Source organism: Sciurus carolinensis, chromosome 13 (genome assembly GCF_902686445.1).
Source record: "Sciurus carolinensis chromosome 13, mSciCar1.2, whole genome shotgun sequence".
Lineage (NCBI taxonomy): Eukaryota > Metazoa > Chordata > Mammalia > Rodentia > Sciuridae > Sciurus > Sciurus carolinensis.
In genome coordinates this window covers 54,536,826-54,559,411 of record NC_062225.1, presented here as the reverse complement: position 1 = coordinate 54,559,411, position 22,586 = coordinate 54,536,826, and the positions used below count along the sequence as shown (strand labels likewise).

Genomic DNA, 22,586 nt, shown 5'->3' with positions numbered 1-22,586 from the left:
TATCTGGTGTTATTTAAATACTTCAATAGTAGTGTATGATATTTAACTTGTATTTTGAAAACTTTAAAAAGGTTTTTAATGATATAATAAATGAAAAATTTCAAACACATGTATAGGGAGTACTTTATAGTGAACTCTGAGATGTAACAGTACCAATATTTCATATAATGGTTCATTTGAATTCTTAAAGTATTTTAGATAACTTGTAGAAGAGTGGTTATAACTGAATACTGTAAAAAAATAGGAAAACTAAAGTTTAAATGCTAATAATTGCACACCAATTGAGATTTTAAATTTTTTATCATATTTGAAGATTAGATGAATCATTTTAAAAGAAACTATGGATTGATTTGTCCTCATGACATAAAACCTAGAAAAGAAGTTATCAGTGCTTGTATCCTTAATTTGTGAGTTATTTTCTTCATTATTAGTTAATGTTGGTGCTTATGAGGTGTTCTGGTTAAGTTATACTTTAGGAACTAATGAAAAGTTCTGTTTATGTTCATTTGTTTTTCATCTAACTATGCTTTTTAAAAATAAGAATAAAAAAGTGGGAGAATTAGCACTATTTTTTGTAAACCATCACAAATGCATTTTACTGGGCCTTTGATGTTGCATTTTCATATTTATAATTTTTAGCCTTATAACTTTAGATGTTAAACAAAGGTGGTTTTGTGATTTAAAAATAGGTTAACTGACAGCAGAGAGATTATAAATCTTTAACTTTAAAACCTTAATGTAAAATGAAATATTTTCTCCTTTTTTATCCATCTGACAGACTTTCGTATAGCCCTCCCATGTTAAAGTTCATAAATCTGAAGAAGAGGATGAAATACAGTGTATGTAAAAGCTGAATAGGAAGGAAATAAACTTTTCATTCCTTTAACTAAACAGATTGTTTTATATTGTCAGAAAGTCCAAAGAACAGAAGTAGTTTTCCCCCAAAATATTTTAATTTCTGGAATGGGCAGAAAAAAACCCACCTGTGTGTCTTTCTCCACCAACAGAGAAAGTTTAATTAATACTGATATTTCTTAATAAAATCAGGGGGACTGGGGTTGTCACTCAGTGGTAGAGCGCTTGCCTTGGCACGTGGAAAGCACTGGGTTTGATCCTCAGCACCACATAAGAGTAAAGCAAAAGTATTATGTCCATCTATAACTTAAAAAAAATTTTTAAAAACAAAAATAAATAAACAATAAAATCAGGAACTTAACTGGTATCATTAGTCTTCCTTTAACACTTGTTTTATTAAATGCTTTGATTTTTGTGGTAATAACCATTTTAATATTGTATCAAACATATATAAAAAATACATATATTACAAAACCAAATAATAACTTATATATTATCTACTATTCCAGGCATTTAAAAAAATGTTTAGTTGTAGTTGCACATAATAACCTCAATTTTTTATATATTTATTTTTTTCATGTGGTGCTGAGGATGGAACAGTGCCTCACACTTGCTAGGCAAGCGCTCTACCACTGAACCACAACCCTAGCCCTGTTCCAGGCATTTTAAATGCATTGTTCTTATTTAATTTGCCCAACAACTTTGTGTAAGAGATTTTCCTATTTTATAGATGAAGAATCTAAAAGATTAATTATTTGGTCTAAGAACACCCAGATAATTATGATTTAATATTGATAGGGTACCAACATTGGTAGTATGTACTTTATGCTCTGGCAGACTCTTCCTAAACTGAGTATTATTAGCAGAAATTACAAGGTAAAAACCAGTTTTTTATGGTTCTGTTTGTGACTAAGTTCTATGATAAGCAAACTAAAGTTAGCATGTTTGTGTCTTCTTTTTATCTTTCAGTGGTTCTTTATCACCTCACTACCTAAGCTCTGTTTTCAAGCAGAACCAGGTGCGAACCCTTAAAGGTCAGTGTAAAGATCAGTCTTTTAAATTAAAAAAACACACACAAACTGGTCAAAATTCAGGATTTTTTTGGCTTACTTTTTTCTAATTATAAATTATATGTTAATTATAGAAGATTTAGGAATTAAAACACATATAATAGAAGAAAAAAGTCACCCTTTATTCTATCGTTAACATTTTTATATAATTCCTTTAGTCCTTTCATTATATATATACATATATACACACATTTCTATGTATGTATGTGTATACACACACACACACACACACACACACACACATACATACATACACATACACATTTTTTTTTCTCCTAACAGTAGACTCAGTGTGTGTATAGTTTTTTGTTGTTGTTTTATTTTGGGTTTTTTGTTGTTGTTGTTTTTTAGATGTTGATAGAACTTAATTTTGTTCATTTATTTTTATGTGGTGCTGAGAATCAAACCCAGTGCCTCACGCACGCTAGGCAAGTGCTCTATCACTGAGCCACAACTCCAGCCTAGTGTGTATGGTTTTATATTACTTTTAGATACTCCTGAAACTGCCTTATCTTTTTATTGCCTCAATAAATGTTGACTCTTTACTCTTAAGCTCAGTTCACAAGTACATGTTGAGAACATATTCTTTGGATTCTTGGGCTTTATGTGTATTTTTCCTTGAAAATGGAGTTAAGTTTCTTAGTAATATCCTCAATAGAGTTATATTTACCTGTTTTTTGTGCAGTTCATGACCTAAGGATGGCTTTACATTTATAAAATGGTTGCAGGGCGGGGGGGGAATAAAAATAACAACAGCATTTCAGGACACAAAAATTTGCTTTAACAGAATTAAATAGTTGTAACAGAGACCCATTGTATCCTTGGTTTTGCCTCCTTGATTATGCTTTATGCAAAGCATAAAGTATTTGCTTTACTGAAGAAGTTTGCCATCCCCTAAATTAGAATATAGTTCAGAATATTTTTTTAATAGTTTATTTAAGTGTGAAGAGTTTTAATTAGGAAGCTAAGGTGACTTTTAAAAAGTTTTTATTAATTATTAAAAAAATTAAAAATTTGAATAAGGGATTTGTTTTCCTGCTCATAATTAATATTATAGATTAGTAGTGCATTAAAATAAGTTTTTATAACATTGTTGCTTTGATGCCTTGAGACATTTCCATGACCTTTAAAAATAAAAATTCTCAGACTAAAGCCTTTCTGTGTACCAAAGACATTTTTGCTCTTTCAGACTATACGAAGCTGAACCTTAATAGTATTGTGCTGATGACTGTAAAAATATGGGAGGGGAAAGATGAAAAAGCTTTAGAGAACTCTGCAAGAAGTCAAGTGGATAGGGAATTGGTTTTGGATAATGTTCTGCCTTTGCAGGCTTCTGTTTTCCTTTTACTTTGTGGGTAAATGTGGTTTCTCTTTACATTTAGATACTACTAAAACTGCCTTATCTTTTTATTGCCTCAATAAATGCTGACTCTTTACTCTTAAACTCAGTTCACAGATACATGTTGAGAACATATTCTTTGTGAATTCTTGGGCTTACTTAACATCTCTTCTTACACTTGTTCCATTCCATCCAAATTCAGTTTCTTTCTTCCTTTGGGCAGTAGACATTTCCACAAGTTTCTCCTACCAGTTTCAGCCATAGTTTTGGAACTACCATAACATAGTCATAACAATGAATAGGTATTTCTTCTTCATCTGATGACTTACACATATTACTCATTACCTCTTCAGTACTGCTAACATCTTCCTTCCTTTCTTTTCTACACTCAGAAGTCTTGGGCCTAGTCCCCTAATCATAATTAACTAAGTGGGGGAGTTGGTATGCTAGGTTTTAAAACAACTGCAGGGCCATTCTGGAATAGAATATTAATGTCTCACAGGTTTTAAGGAGAAAAACATAAGACCCTATAGATACTTAAGAAAATTTATATATCAGTCTGGTTGCTTTGGGGCATATTCACATATTTTTGAGAAAATTTGCTCTTCTCTCTTTCTATTACTTCTAGAGAGAAGTTTGAATTTTCATAACAAGCAATTATTGAGCTCCTTCATCCTGCCAGGCATTGTAGAAGATACTTTGGGATATGCAGAGTTGAGAGACTCTGGCCCTGTTCTTAGAAAACATACAGATTAATTGGAGAAGGTTGACTAGATTTGTACAGAGTACCCTGCGGGGAAAGGTAATGAGAGACAAATTAGGTTTAGAGGGAGGGCAGGAACAGCATCTTAGAGAAGAAAGTGTAAGACTTAAGTCAGGTCTCAAAAGTTGGGTGGATACTTCCATGAGTATTGGTTTGGAGGAGGATATGCCAGCTTGGCAGAATCATGGCAATAGAGAAAGTGGTCTGACAGTTGCTGGGAATCTTGTCTGGCAGGTTTATTGGTGTGACTGAAGCCTAGGAGCATAGGAGAGGAGCAGGTAGATGTGATCTTTCAGCATGGGTGAAGCAAAGGAGGCAGAAGTTAAGAAGAGTTTTTTTAACATGATGAAGAGTTTGAACTTCTAACTGCAGAGATTCTGTGATTTACTGTTATGCTTTGTATGCGTTATCTCATTCATTAACAATCCTTTAAGGTATTCTTACCCCTTATTTACAAATAAGAAAACTAAACTTTGAAGAGATTAACTAACTTTCTCAAAGTCACACAAATTAGTAAATGACAGAGGGATTCAGATCCAGGAATTCTAATTTCAAAGCCTGCCTTCCTACTAAATATGAGCCACTGAGGAGCTGCTAAAGAGCTTAAATAATGAAGGTGACATTAGCCATTTTGTGTTTTATAAAGATCACCAAAGTATTACTGTTGGGTTCTAGTATTAAACCTTATACTTTCATCTCTCACTTCATAGAATCATCTTTTCTGATCATTACATTGGAACTACCATTAAACCCTTAAGATTAATAAAGGTTAGGTTTAGGAACTCTAGAACCACTATCAGCCAAAACTGAATAGCAGTTTGTTTGAAGTAGAGTTGTCTCTTGTTTAACTTGCTAACTTTGTGCCAATATCTATATTACAGTGTTGTTATAATAGGTAGCAGGAGATACAGGACTTTCATACTGATACAGCAAAATAAAACTTTTTGATCAAGATGTTGGCTTGGTGTGGATATGGGTAAATTCATCTGTTTTAAAATATTACTGAGCTGTTCTATAGCACTGTTTTAAGCACCAGGGTACAATCAGTAAACAAAATAGACAAAAATGGAACTCATATTCTGGTTAGCAAATTTTGGAAAAACCTAGTATACTATAAACAAATATACCATTGAGACAGTTGGAAATGGTGTTAAGGGCTTAAGCACAAATCAAATTTAAGGTTGAAAATTAGCATGATTTCTGTGTCAATTAAGGTGAAAGCAAACTAGTGCACCAAACAGCTTAAAGTATTGGTAGTTTAAAAAAAAAAAAAAAAGTAATACTGTATTTTCTTACCTAATTAAGTTTGTGTTTGTTGTCATTTCTTTCTCATTTATTTTTAATATTGAATTTGAACTTTTTTTCTCCAGAGTTAATTGAAATCCTTTTGCAAAGAAACAGTGGGAAAATATAAGAGCGAGCAATAGAGTAGAGCAAGGGGAATGAGGGAGGCAACAGGGGAGGACACCAGAAAATACTAGGGAATGGTGTGTCTACCAAAGAATGCTATGTCCATGCACAATGACACCTCAGTGACTCATACGTACATATGACTCATACATATATATGCATGTATGTATATATACATGCTACTGTATATATATATACTACTACTGGTAATATACTACTACTGGTAATGATAGAAGGGAAATCAGTAGAGTAGAGCAAGTAGATCAAAGAGAGAGAGGAGGGGAGGAAAAGTCCAGGTCCTAGGGAATGAGATTAATCAAATTGTGTTATGCGCATTTACAAATATGACATAATGAATCCCTCTATTATATATAATTATAATGCTCCAATAAAAATAAATTTTTAAAAAGAAAAAATGTTTGGTTTTACAAAACTAATTTCGTGTAATAGAATTCAAATTAATTTTGCTGTAATAAATTTTCTCTAAGAAATAAACCTAGGAGCATTTTTGCTATCATTCTACTATTATAGAAACAGTACCTACTTTTCTTATCTGTTGAAAAATTCAGAAACTAAGGAAAGATATGGTGTTCATAAAGGTTTTTTAACACTGTCAAGATAAGCCTCTTTGTTAGTTTTCAGTAGTTCAGAAATATATTCCTTGAATTGTAATATAAATTTGTTATAAGAAGTCAAGTTCAGTATACACTAATTTTTTAATAAAAAACTGTGTAGATGTTTTGTTTTAAGATGATGTATTTCCTATAACTGGTTGCTCATTGTATTACTGTTCTATGTTAAATTCTCTTCCTCAACCTTCCTTTTTTATTAAATTGGAAACAAGGCAGATCTTTGATAAAAAGAAAATTTAATGGATCAGGAATTCTGCTAGGACTTTTGCCTAATGCTGTGCAAGCTATTCCTTGAATTGTAATTTTTCATTTCTCACAGAGCAACATGGGCTAGCAGGTGTTCTCTTTCTTCAAAGACATGTTAAAATACTGAACTTTAGGGGCTGGAGTTATGGCTCAGTGGTAGAGCACTTGCCTAGCATGTGTGAGGCACTGGGTTCGATTCTCAGCACCACATATAAATAAAAAGAATAAAATAAAGATCTATCAACATCTAAAAAATTATCAAAAAAAAAATACTGAACTTTACCAGATTGTCTCAAGTCTCATTCTGAAAAGCTGAAGTCTTTATTTTGCCTAGTCTTGTGGTTGTGACATCTGCGCATCATTGATTCTAATCATTTGTATTTGCTGTTCTTTCTGCCTGAAATGCTTTTCCCTCAGATATTCCCCTCACCTTCCTAATATCTCATCCCTACTGCTAACCTTCTTATTGATGCCGTCTCTGACTTCTATATTTAAAATTATAACTATCTTTCTACTTAATTTTTTTCCCTAGTATTTATCACTGTCATACTTTGTTTTAATTATTTCTTTGTGTTATAAGATTAGGGATTGTCCTGTTTGGTTTTCTGCTGTATTTTCACAGCATGGAATGATGCCAGGGTCATAATAGGATGTCGAACTTTTTGAATAAATAACAGAATGGAGAATTTCTCATATATCCTCTCATTTTCTACACAATTTCTGTCTAATCTTGTATATTTAATGTTAAAGACTAATGATGGATTAATAACCAAAGGCTTGTGTTCTGAGGCAGACTGCTGAAGTACAGATCCCACCTCCATTTCTAGAGATCCCCCTCTGTGTCTTATTTTTTCATCTTTAAAATACAAATATTAATAGTACTGACATCACAAGGATCAGATAAGTTCGTTGGTACTTATAACATGCCAGATTTATAGAAAGTACTCAAAATTAATTTGGAATTAATGTAATCATCTTAATGTAAGAAAAAGAGGGCTAAGGTGTAACTTGTTCATTATGCATTTATCAAGAGCCTAGCAGGCATTATGGTAAAGAAAGTAAGATTCAGAGCAGAACATGGCATGGTGGAGCACACCTATAATTCCAGCAACTTGGAAAGCCAGGGCAGGAAGATTGTAAGTTCAAGGCCATCTTAACAAGTAGTGAAATCCCATCCTTTTTTTTTTTTTGGTACCAAGAAATGAACTCAGGGGCACTTAACCAACATCCCTAGCCCCCTAACCCCACTTTTGTATTTTTTATTTAGAGACAGGGTCTCACTGAATTTCTTAGGGCCTTGCTAAATTGCTGAGGCTGGCTTTGAATTCACAATCCTAGTGCCTCAACCTCTTGAGCCTCTGGGATTATAGGCATGTGCCACTGTACCCAGCCATGTCTCAGTTTTTTGTTTTTTTTTTTTTTTTTTTTTTGCGGTGCTGGGGATGGAACCCAGGGCCTCGTGCTTGCAAGGCAGGCACTCTACCGACTGAGCTATCTCCCCAGCCCCATGTCTCAGATTTTTTAAGAAAAGGATTGAGGAATATAGCTTAGTGGTACAGCACCCCTGGTTTCGATTTCCAGTGCTGCAAATTAATTAATTAATTAATTAAAAGAAGGTAAGAGTCAGTTCCTACTCAGAAGCTGATAGTCTCATTGAGATGACATGAATCAAGAGAAAAGAGCTGTAGTATGTGTGCCCTCTCATAACAGTGTGTGAGGAGTACTTGAGCCTATTAATTAAAACCCAAAACAATTGTATTTCCTATCTTAAGAGAGTTTATAATCAAGTTGGGAAGCAAACAAGTCAATATCTTCATGGTTTTACATTATCTATATAACATTATTAGATACTACAAGTAAATTAAAAAACTTTATGGTATAAAAATTTCCAACTTTAAGGATGAAAGAATTCATACCTGGATCTTATTTTAAATTATTCTTTAGATAAAAAGCTAAAATTTCTAAACTTTTCCCTCACATTTTAGTTTATAACATTTTACTTTAATTATTCAGACTAACATATTACCAAGATTTAGATAAACTTACGTAAGTATATGTAAGAGCATAATGTCTTCTGTAGTAGAACCTGCTGATTTTACCAGTCTTTTAAATCTATAGTACTTAAAGGTTTATGTATAATTATGACTAAAAACATTATTAATATTTTTGTTCCTACAATAATTATTCCGTTAGTATTTATAGAATCAGATGACTGAAACTGACCAATTACATATATTTTTATCTCCTGCAACTAGCATGCAATTAATATAGTATTTCTTTTCTTTTTCTTTCTTTCTTTCTTTTTTTTTCTTTTGGTTAATATGTATTGTTTAGTAGTTAATCTTAAGATACACAATGTAGGTTTACATTTTTGTTCCATTTCTTTCTCTTAATTTTATAAAATATGGTTCACAATCCAGTAAATTAACTTCACAACACATTAGTGGCTTGTAGCCAGTAGTGGAATGGTGTTTAATGGATGGTTCTTAGAAAAGCTCTAATGTGTAGCATTTCCTGATTTTCATGGTGTAAATATACCCAAATTGGCCAGTTTGAAGCTTCTAACCTGATGTCACTAAAAGCTAAGTTGGGAAGAGATGCATAAAATCAGGTCTTTCTGGAGCCTCTAAGAACCAGCAGAGAGCCAGCTCCATTAGTACACTGCCTGTACCCTACGTTATATAAAACATTGCTCTTTAAATTTGTTTATCATAAGTAACTATTTGCTCATGTAGACTGAAAATCACTTCATCTGTGCTGTGTTACACATCCCTACCAGTATCTGGTATGTAGTAGAAGCTGTGTATATAAGAATTTTAGCATACAATTTGAGAAAATAAAGCTTTAAAACACATTACATGTTTGATGATATTTCAAAATCATAATTTAAAGAAAACTTTTTAAAGCAAATTATAAATGATTATATTTTATTTTAATAGATAAATTACTCATAAATTTATTTAAAATTTTTTTAAATTTTTTTATTCTAATTAGTTATACATGATAATAGAATATATTTTGACGTATTATACATACATGGAGTATAACTTCTCATTCTGGTCATACATGATGTAGAATTACATTGGCTGTGTAGTCATATATGCACATAGAATAGTAATGCCTGATTCATTCTATCTTTCTTATTCCCTTCCCTTCATTCCCCTTTGTCTAATCCAAAGTACTTCTATTCTTCCCTAAACCTCCTCCCTTATTGTGAATTAGCATCCACATACCAGAGAAAACATTAGACCATTGATATTTTGATATTGGCTTATTTCATTTAGCATGATATTCTCTAGTTCATTTAACAGCAAATGTCATCATTTCGTTCTTTTTGGCTGAGTAATATTCCATTGTGTGTGTATACCACTTTTTTTTTTACCCATCTGTTGAAGGGCACCTAAGGTGGTTCCATAGTTTAATGATTGTGAATTGAGCTTCTACAAACATTAATGTGACTGTATCACTGTAGAATGCTGATTTTAAGTCCTTTGGGTATAAACCAAGGAGTGGAATAACTGGGTAAAATGGTGGTTTCAATCCAACTGTTCTGAGGACTCTTCATACTGCTTTCCATAGTGGTTGCACCAATTTGCAGTTTCACCAGCAATATATGAGTGTATCTTTTTCCCCCACATTCTCACCAACAGTTATTACTGCTTGTATTCTTGATAATTGCCATTCATGTAGTATTTCATAACTGCAGATAAACACAGGTAAGGATTCAAGATAAAAATGCTTAAAAAAAAAAAGTAATACTGTATTTTCTTACCTAATTGAGTTTGTGTTTGTTTAAGGGCAAAAGTTAATAAAATGTTAATAAAGTGTCATTTTCTTTGTCATAAAGAGAACTTTTACCTCTAGCACCTCTCCATTCTTTTTTACACAATACTATTCACAAAAATATTCCAAAATTTGAAGTGAACAAAAGCAGGTTACAAAATAATATGTATAATATCTGATTTTTGTTTAACATATGCTTTTGCTTTTTTTTAAAGTAGGAGAATATACACAAAAATCTTAATTTTTGAGTATATGCAAATACTTACGTAGCCTCTGTTATGAAGAACATTAATGTTACCACTCCTCCCTTTTCAGAATCTGATATTGATGCTGCCGCTGCAATGATGCTTTTAAATACTTCCTTAGAACAGGGGATTTTAGAATGTAAGTCCTGATGCTTTTGTTTTTAAGAAATATTTTCAAATTTGATTTAGAATGCACAAATTATTTCTCTCCAACTAAATTGTGTTTTCATCTGAAAAACTTAGTTTGTTTTATTATATTTCCATTAATTTATATGAATAATTAAAAGATTGAATTTAATGCTGTGAAAGACATTTTTGCATTGAATGAGAAATGGAGAAAAAAATAGTATATTTAGAAAATAAGCTTGAGGAGCTAAAAGTAAAAATAAAAGGTATATATAAGCAAATATGGGAATATGTATTGAGTTCTGACAACAAAAGATACCTTTAAGAAAAATGGCATGAAGGGTTAGGGTTGTTGCTCAGTGGTAGAATGCTTGCCTAGCATGTGGAGTCAGGGAAGTCATCAACATATATGAATAGGTAGGTCTCAGATGAGGGACTATATAGGCAATACCCATGTGAAAAGGATGTGTAACTTCTCTAGAAATTAGGAAATGCAAAATAAAATAATATCAAGATTCTATTTTCGTTTAGGAAAGTATAAGAAATTAAAATGATTGGTAGGCTTTGTCAGATACTGTTGGGTGTTAATTGTTACAACCATTTCAGAAGGCATTTGGGGAATACCAGTTGTAACTTCATGTATATCCTTTTACTTAGCACTTCTATTTCTTGTTCTCACTTCTAGTAAATTATTTGCATGTGCATGAGAAAAGCCATTCAGAAGAACTTTCATTACACTGTACTGGTGAAAAGTTAGAAACAACCTAAATATCAACAAGGGTAACTTATAACCTTGGTTAGCTAAATAGTGGTATATTCATATTGGGGCATTCTGTGCAAGTAGTTCAAAGTGATTGTATATTCCATGGAAAGGTGAAGACATACTATTAAGTGGTTTTTAAATGTTTCAGATTAATGCCTATAGAATGGTATAATCTGGTTAAAAAAGAAAAAAGACTACTAAACATTACTAGTGCAAGGCACTTACTGCTTGGTTAGTGGTGTGTTTTTGCAATCAAATGCATTTTGACCTAGTGATGGAAGTTCTCTTTTCCACAGGTGAAAAACCTCTTCCTCTGAAAACATTGCAAAAAAAGAGGAATTATGGTAATGCATTTAATCATCCCAGTGCTATACGATTACAAGAGAGTGATTCTTCCACCACCAGCATTGATCCAAAAGAAGATCATAATTACAGTGCAAGCAGCATGGCAGCACAGCGCTGTGCATCCAGATCTAGTGTGTCTTCCCTGTCTTCTGTGGATGAGGTGTATGAATTTATCCCAAAGAGTAGCCATGTGGGAAGTGATGGCAGTGAAGGATTTCATAGTGAAGAAGACACAGATGTTGATTATGAAGATGATCCTCTTGGAGACAGTGGCTACGCGTCACAGGCTTGTGCAGATACCTCTCACAAAGGGCAGCCAGGTAAAAGGATGCGAAAACAGTCATGTCAAGAAATTGATGAGGAGCTCAAAGAGGCAGCAGGATCTCTGCTCCACCTTGCTGGAATTCGTACATGTCTAGGTTCCCTAATAAGTACTGCAAAGACACAAAATCAAAAGCAACGGAAAAAATAGAAATGCTTATTAGTGTGAAATTATTTTAAAGTGTGGCAATACTCTTCTACTTAATTCTTTACAAGGGATATCAAAGCCATAATGGACTTAGTTTTAGGGTGGGGAGGGGTGCCAATTACTTGTTCCTTTCTAAACATTTTGGGTCGCTTTTATTTTTTTAATTTTAAAAAGTTTAACAATTGCTGTAAGGATCATGCCCAATCATAAATGTGTGATAAAAAGACCTGAAAGCATAATTTTTGTGATAAATGCCTTTTAAGATTTAGAAATTGTTATATATGAAAATCCCCTGCCTTTGTCTTAACCTTGTAGGAAAAAAACCTTTCTATTGATATGTCAAAATGTAAGAGTGGCAACTCTATATGACTTTATATTGTTTTCTCTTCCAATCTATAATTAACTATAGTTACTGATCCCACTAAAATTTTTGCTGATGTCTTTTGCATATACTCCTCCCTGCCACACAACCTAGTAGGATAAGATTTGGATTTTTTTTTAATTGTGTCTTATTTTTTATTTTAAATTATTTGTTGAACATGAGCAAAGTTGAATATAAATTGGAAAAGATCCTAGATGTCTAGAAAACTCCTGTTAGTAATATAGATAAAGAATCCCAACAGAGAGTTTTAAGATTTAGAAAAGGCAATTTTGGGATGTGATTTCATCTAAGAAGACTACAGTTCCTATTACAGAAGTATCTAAAGTGTTTTTACTTCATGGATGATGCATAGCATTCATTGGGGCCTTTTATTCTTTCCCAAAGTGCTTTGCAACCACTGTTGGAGTTTAAGCCACCAGCTGTCTATGTTAAGTGGAGATTGTCCACTAAGAGGATATAGCCATAGAGTGTTATGGAGTAACACCAATTTTGACATACTTTTGCAATAAGAATCTTTCATTTGCTTTCCAAATACACTGCATTCTGAGAGTCTTGTAACCAGATGGAGTGTAATAAAACATTTCAAATACTTATTATGTCATCATAAATGAAGGGGCTGGGGATATAGTTCAGTTGGTAGAGTGCTTGCCTTGCATGCACAAGGCCCTGGGTTCAATCCCCAGCACCACCAAAAAACTAAACAAACATAAATGAAGGTAGGTCATTTAGGAAAAAAAAACTTTCCAAACTTTGTATGAATTAAAATTGAATGTATACCAAGTAAATTTAAAAAGGCTTAACACAACTAGAGATAAAATACATTTCAAACAAATTTCAAACTCATAAAATTAGATCTTACACAAAACTTTTTGAGGAGGCAGTGTAATACTTATATGTGCCATTAATCCATGCTAAAATATTTTTATATTACTATTCCAGCATTGTCTAAGATATTTTAAGTATTTAAACAAATCTGCTTATGAGACATTTTTTCATATCATTCATATAGTTTGACTACATTATGCAGAAAGAACAAGGGATACTAATACTATAATTTGTTACATATTTGTTTTACAATGGTGGGAGCAACTTTGCAAAAGTTCATTCTTATGATACATTCTATGTCATAGACAATGACTTCATTTTCATTTTTCCTATAATTTGTATACATAGCTACACACACCACACACACACACACACACACACACACACACACACACATACACTTGCATTCAGGCTCAAGATGTTAATTTCCTGCTTTCAGCTGTGTTTATGACTATAAAATTTTTCTTGGATTTTTTTTAAAGAGAAAAATGTTTTTATTTTAACTTCTAAATTTTCTTTGGACAAAACAAAAGAGAAGAATAATAAGTACATATTTTTCAGTTGACAAGACTTTTATCCAGGGATAATAGCATTAATATTTTCTGTTCTGTTTCCATGTCAGTTGTCATTGATTCTAGATAACTATCTTAATAGAATTGGTGCTGTTGAAATACAGTAATTTTTTCATTTGTTAATAATGTAGGATGAGCTATTTGGATTTTTTCCTTCATAAATGTCACATCTACAGTGAATGGCTAAACCAAGTTAACCTCTTTTACTGTAGACAGTGACTAAAACACCAAAAACAAACAAAAAATCTTTTACCACAGTGTAAGTAGTAAAGAGATTACAAAAATAAATTTATTCTCAGCTGTAATAGTGATCTTCAAAATTTTGTCTTCATATATGTAACTCCTTAAATTCTTTGATTTTTTTTTCTCCCTCTTGTACTTGTCCAACAAATTTAAATGTTTAAGCTACATTCTTCACTAACAAGGAAAATAAGCACTGTACTAACATCTACCAGGGAGAAGTTGTACAACATTTTATACTTAATTCTTATACAGGATTAGTATGTCACGTTCCATTTGCTAATACACCTCAGCAGTTATTTTCAAGAGGACCAGCTTTTCAGTTATGGTCTTGCTATTATGACTTCTATAGAGATTATGATCTCTCACTCCTCAGGTGTGTGGAGATAGAAACATGGCACATAGCCACATAATTAGAGAAAGTCATTCCAAGCCCTGTGGACTAGAAATTATATTCCCAATAATAAACTAATTTTGCTGTAGTAAAAACAATTTGGAAGCCCAGAGAGGTTACGTATTTTTCAATAACTGTGACTTAAACTAACATAAAATTTGCCTTACATCAAAATAATAGAAACTTGGTTGCAACCTGTTCCAGTTTATCCTAGATCCCTAGTGAGAGTTTTGACTCAGCACAATTAATCTTCATCTTTCACATCCCAAATAGAATCTGTTTCTTGAACATGTATTTTTGAAATTTATTTGTGCAATATATTACTAAATTAGTTAATATTTTACTTTACAAATTCAGAAGAAAACAGATTACCTGCATTTGTGGAAAAGCTAACTATTGGTGGACACATCCCTTTTTCCACCTTTGAGCCTTTCCTGTCCTCATAGCCAGCATGACTTCTCTTAACTTAGATTCCTTTGTATATTGTAAAGTTTAGTATATATATATATATTTTCCTTTTGCTACTTTCTGAGGCATTATGTAAAGGGTTCATATTAGATGGTCAGTTAAATATACGTTAGCACAAATTCAAAGCTAGAGAAAATATTGAGGGAATGTATGTGTCTTGGTAGACCAGGAAGCCTTTCTCAGCAATTTAATGAATAGATGTGAATACTTCACAAAGTGTAAAGACTATTGTCTTAAATACTACAGTAATTTAACACCCTTTTGTGAAGACTGTCATTTAAGAAACTTTGAGGCTTTCTGGTTTATATATACTTTATAGTTTTATTAGTTTGAGATGTGTAAGCTTTGATTTAAACAAAGTTTACTTCAGTATGTTAATGATGTAGTCAAATATTTATTGAAAGAGAAAATAGAGTATTTTAATGTTATACCTGCCATTTTTTTTAAAGTACATTCTTTGCATCTAACTGCCAGTGCCATTGTCAAAATTTATTTCTAAAATTGTACATTTTTTATTAAACTAAGTGCTTGATTTTAAAGTATTATGTTGCCATCAGATAGTATATAAAATGTATAATTGCCAATTCATTGTAATTACTATTTATTTTAAATGAAAGTACAAAGATACTTTGTTTTGAGAAATTTGTTATGAAACTGTTTCCTCTTTTTTGATGTAGCATAAAAATTGTCTTCAGTTTGAATTTTAACTGCCAGTAGATGACCAGTCACAAGTGAACCACTTCTCAGTTGCCAGTCTTTGCTCATTAAAAAAACTTACAAATGTTTAGTTTTTGTATCTAATCTCTGATTAAAATGTTTATAAAGTTTATTTTTACCAAAGAGATGTAATTCATTATGATAAAGTATTGCAGAGTAAACTTTGTTTTGTAACATTGTTTGTGGTTTCTCTTGTTCTTTGGGGGGTGAGAGAACAGGCAATATAGATGTAAGGTGGCACATACTTCACACACACTAAATGCAGTGGTGTTACCTCAAATGCCAATAACACCATCGTTTGAAAATTGGAACATGCATTATGAAATGGATTAATCTACAAGCAACATTTGATCTTAATTTTTCAACCCCCATTAACTTCTGTACTGGTAATTTAGTCTTTTCTACATGGAATTATTTATTTGAAATGAGTCAAATAAGATAGCTATATTGATTTTAAACTACCACCACTGTGTCCTCTGCCTTCTAAGGCATCCCTTTGAAATACAAAATAATTTAAAAATCATAACCCTTTGGAGGGGTCATGATTTTATTCTGAAATAGTTTCATTCTCATTACATTCATTTTCTAGCTCATACTAGTTTTGAAGGAGAGAAATATATTTTAGAAAAGTTACTAGAGTGGGCTTGAAATATACAAATCTTTTTTTTTCTCAAGAATTTCAGGACATACTAATTGGATAATGATTTTTAAAATACTAGAAATAGACTCAAAATGTACAATAACAGATTTAAAATCATTGAAAAATCCCCAAGAATAAAAATTAATCTCAGAAATAACTGTTTAGCTGGGCACAGTGTGTATACTTATAGTCCCAGCTACTTGGGAGACTGAGGTAGGAAGATTGTTTGAGTCCAGGAGTTCAAGGTCAGCCTGGGCAACATGGTGAAAACCTGTCAAAAAATAAGAATGTTATATGAAATTTGAGATAGAGAAAGGTTTATAAGCTTTCAACTGAAAAGTAGCTATGTGCTACACAGAATATTTATGGAAAGTTTGTATTATGCAAGTTTCCTTACGAATCTCTTGAATACATAGCATTTTCTAGTGAACTTCAAGGCAAGCTCTAAAGACTTATCTCCTAATGTGGAAAGCAATAATCCCTTCTTAGTGATTCTCACACAGAATTTTTGTGTAAATGTATTAACTTCCATTGCCCATTTTCCTTAACCTTCAGATTTTGATGCCAGTGAATATTTACAAGTCAGTCTTGGAAAATAAAAGAGGAAACCAAGAGTTGGATAGAAAAGAGGTCATAGGATGTCAAATTAATTTATGAAGCTGAAGCAAAATTGCTGTCTACCAGTTGAGAATTCTGAAGAAACTTGCCAAATTAAAGTACTCTGCAATGTAGCTAAATTCATATGATAATCTTGTAGAAAGGAGTTGAGAAAAAATCTCACAACCTTGGTGAATGGAGCATCTTTTTTCACTTGAGTATTTGCATGCCTAATCCCAGGCATTGTACTTTAAGTCTCTGACATACCATGTGCATAAGGAATAAAAATAGACCATCTCTGAAACACGTAAATATGCAGTTCTGGATTGTGATTGCCATAAAAGAAAACACTAGGGCCCAGAGCATCTAATATTTAATCTGGAATTTTAGTGGAGGCTACCATTAAAATGTGACTTAAACTGAGATCTGAAAGATACATTTTAATCTGGGAATAAAAGCATGGTGAATTGTTCTGGGCAAGGGTAACTATTCAGTAAGATCCCTGTGATACAGTAGAAAACAATTTTCAGTGAACCAAAAGATTAGTGTGACTGCAAAGAATTCAGGCTGGGATCAGTATCTGGGGAAGCCTTTGAAACTAGACAATTTAAGAGATCACCTTAAGGCTTTCACTTGCAGCCATAAAGGAGTGGCAGGACCAGATTTAAGTGCCTCTTTAAACACACATACACACAAAACTGGACAAATTATTTGAAAATATTTTTTGACAAGATCCTTAAGAGTGTTTTACTTATGGCCAGACTAATGAATGGAAAAAGGACACAAATTACCAAAATCAAAAATGAGACATTGGGGCTGGGGAGATAGCTCAGTCGGTAAAGTGCTTGCCTTGTAAGCATAAGGCCCTGGGTTCGATCCCCAGCACCCCCCCCCCAAAAAAAAGACAGTACATGTAGACAGATGACACAGACATTAAAAGGATGAAAATGAATAGTATGAAGACTTTTATGCTAATAAAGTCAACAACTTACAGAAATTTAACAAATTCCTTGAAAGACAAAGTATAAGCAAATAACAAAATGGGCAAAATATCTCAAGACAATTCATCAGAATAGATAAACAAATTGCAAATAAGTACTCATGACAATGTTCAACATCATGTTATAAAGAAATTGCAAGTTAAAACAACAATGAAATACTACCACACCCCTATTAGAATGGCTAAAAATCAAGTAAACTGACACCACCAAGTGGTGGTGAGACTGTGGAGCAACAGGAACTCTGATTCATTGCTGTTTGAAATACAAAATGGCACAACCACATCGAAAATTTTGGCAGTTTCCTAAAAAATTAAATATACTCTCCATACAATCTACCTCCTTAGAATTTACCCAAATGAGTTGAAAGCATTCCACAAATTATCATAGCAGCCTCCTTCATAATTGACCAAACATGGAAGTCACAAAAACATCCTTCAGTAGATGAACAGATAAACTGTGGTACATTCGGACAACAAAATATTCAGCAATATCAGTTTTTAAAAGGATTGACATTTCTCCAAAGAAGATGAATATGAAAATATACTAGACATCACTAGTTATTAGGAAAATGTGAATCAAAACCACAATATGTATAATTTTAAAAATAAAGTTTAAAAAACAATGAGAAACCACACCCATTAGGATGGCTCCTATAAAAAAAAAAAAATGACAGTGTCATTTGTGGGATGAGAATGTGGAAAAATTGGAACCCTGTGCAATTTGAAATGGTACAAGTGCTATGGAAAGCCGTATGGAATTGGAAATGGTGGAAATTCAAAACAGTTGCAGCCACTACAAAGAGCAATATGGAAATTCATCAGCAATTAAAAATAGAGCCAGATGTAGTGGCCCACATTTGTAATCCCAGTGATTCAGGAGGTTGAGTCACTGTGCTTTATAGGTTCAAAGCCAGCCTAGGCAATTTAGCGAGACCCTGTCTCAAAAAATAAAAACAGGCTGGGGATGTAGCTCAGTGGTAAAGTGTCCCTGGGTTCAATTTCCAATACAGAACTAACTAAATAAACAAATAAAATTTTAGAAAATTATTGAAAGGAGGGTCTCAAGGAGATATTTGTACACCCATATTTGTAGAAGCATTCTTCACAATGGACGAAGGTGGAAGCAACACAAATATTCATCTATGGATGCATAAAGAAAACGGAGTGGGTGGCTGGGCTGTGGTTCAGTGGTGGAGCACTTGCCTCGCATGTATGAGGCACTGGGTTTGATTCTCAGCACTGCATATAAGTAAATACGGTTTATAAAGGTCTACCAACATCTAAAAAATATTAAAAAAAAAAAAAGAATTGGGGTGGGTGGGTATGTAGCTCAGTGACAGTGCTTTTCTAGCATGTGAGAGGCCCCAAGTTTCATACTCAGAACTGAATAAAAAGTACATACATACAATGAAATATTATTCAGCTTTAAAAAGGAAGGAAAATCTGACACATGCTACAACATAGATGACCCTTGAGGACATATACTAAGTGAAATAAGCCAGGTACAAGAGCACAAATACTTGGCACCAAAATAGACAAGTAGACCAATGGTACAGAATAGAGGACAGACAAATCCACATAAGTGCAGTTATCTCATACTAGACAGAGGAGGCAAAAATATACAATGGAGAATAGATAGCCTCTTCAACAATGGTGCTGGGAAAACTGGAAATCCATATGCAGTAAAATGAAATTAAACCCCTATCTCTCACCCTGCACAAAACTCAACTCAAAATGGATCAAGGACCTAGGAATTAGACCAGAGAAACCTGCACCTCATAGAAGAAAAAAAGTAGATCCAAATCTTCATCATGTCATCTTAGGACCAGACTTCCTTAACATGACTCCCAAAGCACAAGAAAGAAAAGCAGGAATCAATAAATGGGATAGATTCAAATTAAAAAAACTTTTTCTCAGCAAAGGAAACAACAATGTGAAGAGAGAGCTTACAGAGTGGGAGAAAATCTTTTCCACATGCACTTCAGGTAGAGTACTAATCTCCAGAATTTATAAGGAACTCAAAGAATGTTACACCAAGAATACAAATAATCCAATCAATAAATGGACTCAGGAAATGAGCAGACACCTCACAGAAGATCTACAAGCAATCAACAAATATATGAAAAAATGTTCAACATCTCTAGTAATAAGAAATACAGGGCTGGGGATATAGCTCAGTTGGTAGAGTGCTTGCCTTGTAAGCACAAGGCCCTGGGTTCAATCCCCAGCACCACAAAAAAAAAAAAAAAAAAAAAAAAAAGGAAATACAAATCAAAACTACCCTAAGATTCCATCTCATTCCAATTAGAATGGCAATTATCAAGAATATAAGCAACAATAGGTGTTGGTGATGATGTGGGAAAAAGGTACACTCATACATTGCTGTGGGATTGAAAATTGGTGCAGTCACTCTGGAAAGCAGTATGGAGATTCATTAGAAAACTTGGTATGAAACCACCATTTGACCCAGCTATCCCACTTCTTGACGTATACCCCAAGGACTGAAAATCAGCATACTACAGTGACACAGATACATCAATGTTTATAGCAGCTCAATAACTAGATTGTGGAACCAACCTAGATGTCCTTCAATAGATGAGTGGATAAAGAAACTATGGTATATATACACAAGAATATTATTCAGCCATAAAGAAGAATAAAATCATGGCATTTGCAGGTAAATGGATGGAGTTGGAGAATATCACACTAAGTGAAATAAACCAATCCCAAAAAACCAAAAGCAGAATGATTTCTCTGATAAGTGGATGATGATACATAATGGGATGGGGGAGGCAAGAATGGAGGAAGGATGGATTGGATAGAGGAAAATGAGGAGTGGGGAGGAAGCGGGGTGAAGGAAAGATAATAGAATGAGACAAATATCATTACCCTATTTACATGTATGATTACACAAACAGTGTGCTCTACTTCATACACAACCAGAGAAATGATAGTTATACCCCATTTGTGTATAATGAATAAAAATAATAATAATAAAATTTTAAAAAGAGGACAAATACTACACTATTCTATGTAAACGAGGCACCTAGAGTAATTACATTGATAGAGACAGAAAGAAGTGTGGTTGCCAGGGGCTAGGAGGAGAAAAAAGTGGGGAATTCTTTAATGTGGATGGAGTGTGAGTCTTGCAAAATGTAAGGATGATTTTTCCAACAAGTGGTACCAGAGCAATTGGATATACATATGGAAAATAACCCTTAACCCCTACATTTCATCATACATAAAAATTTACTTGAAATCAAACATAGGCCAAAATGCAAAAGTTAACAGTGTAAAACTTTTAGACAAAAACATAGGAGAAGATCTGATGTGGGGGCAAGCAAAGATTTCTTACGACACAAAAAGCACAAACCATAAGGGGAAAAACAATATAAACTGACTTCATTAAAATTAAAAACTTGCTCTCCAAAAGATACCATTCAGAAAGTGAAAAGTTAAACAACATACTATATGAAGATATTCACAGTACACAAATCTGACAAAGGATTGTATTCATAATACATAAAGAACTCCTACAACTCAAATTAAGGAGGCATAAACCCAGTGAGGACTGGTAAAATATTTGAACAGACCATTAACCAAAGAAGAGCTATGGATCAACAAAAAGACCATGGAAAGAGGCTGAAAATTGTAAATCATCAAGAAAATGTATATTATGTACTTAATTAAAGTGTAAAAAAATAAAAAGATTGACAATACTGGTGTTTGTTTTTAAGACAGTGAAGCAATTGGAAATCTCATGTGTTGCTTGTGGAAACATGGGTGGCATAGCCACTTTGGAAAATAGTTTGGTAGTTTCTTATGAAGTTTAGCACACAATCAATAATACCCAGTATATTAGTTTTCCAGGACAGTCAAAACAAAATACTACAGACTGGGTAACTTAAAACAATAGACTTTGATTTTTCCCAGTTCGAAAGGCTGAGAAATTCAAGACCAAGCTATCTTCGGAGTTTGGTTTCTTCTGAGACCTCTCTCCTTATCTTGCAAACAGCTGCCTGCTGGTATGTGTCCTCACATGGTCTTTCCTCTGTATGCATGTATCCCTGGTCTCTTGTGTGTTCAAATCTCAGAAGGACATCAGTTAGATTGGATTAGGGCCCACCCTAATAGTCTCATGTTATCCTAATCACCTCTGTAAAGGCCCAAACCTTAAATACAGTCACATTCTGAGCTACTGGGAGTTAGGGCTTCAAATATAGATTTGGGGTAGGGCAAAACAATTCAATCCATAAAACCCAGCAATTTCAATATTAAGTATTTACTCAAGAGAAATGAAAACCTTGTACATGAATGTTCACAGAAGCAAATGTTCATAGTAGTCTTACTCATAACCGTACCAAACTGCATACAGTCTATCCATCAACAAGAGAATAAATACATTTTGGTGAATCCCTCTAAGGGAACACTTCTCAGAAATAAAAAAGAAACAAACTTCTGGTCCTTGCAACAACGTAAAACAAACCAATCTCAAAAGAACACACATGTGGGATTTCATTTACATAATTTTTCCCCCATGGTTCTGGGGATTGAACTCAGGGTACTCTGCCACTGAGCACAACCCCAACCTTATTTGTTTATTTTTGAGACAAGGTCTGGCTAAGTTGCCCACGCTGGCCTGGAATTTGCAATCTTCCTGCCTCAGCTTCCCAAGTAGCTGGGAAACAGGCATGCGCTACAGTGC

The 22,586-nt window shown here is 33.3% G+C and overlaps 1 protein-coding gene across 4 annotated transcripts in view; it reads left to right on the top strand.

Moving 5' to 3' along the window:
* Foxn2 (forkhead box N2) overlaps window positions 1-15,823 on the top strand; it is a 57,562-nt gene extending 41,739 nt beyond the window's left edge. For all 4 annotated transcript variants that reach the window (XM_047522706.1, XM_047522703.1, XM_047522705.1 and 1 more), the window contains exons 4-6: window positions 1,825-1,889; window positions 10,414-10,482; window positions 11,529-15,823. In XM_047522706.1, coding sequence (XP_047378662.1) covers window positions 1,825-1,889; window positions 10,414-10,482; window positions 11,529-12,049 — 655 coding nt within the window. In that variant the 3' untranslated portion in view covers window positions 12,050-15,823. The remainder of the gene's footprint in view (window positions 1-1,824; window positions 1,890-10,413; window positions 10,483-11,528) is intronic.
* Window positions 15,824-22,586: the final 6,763 nt, after the last annotated feature.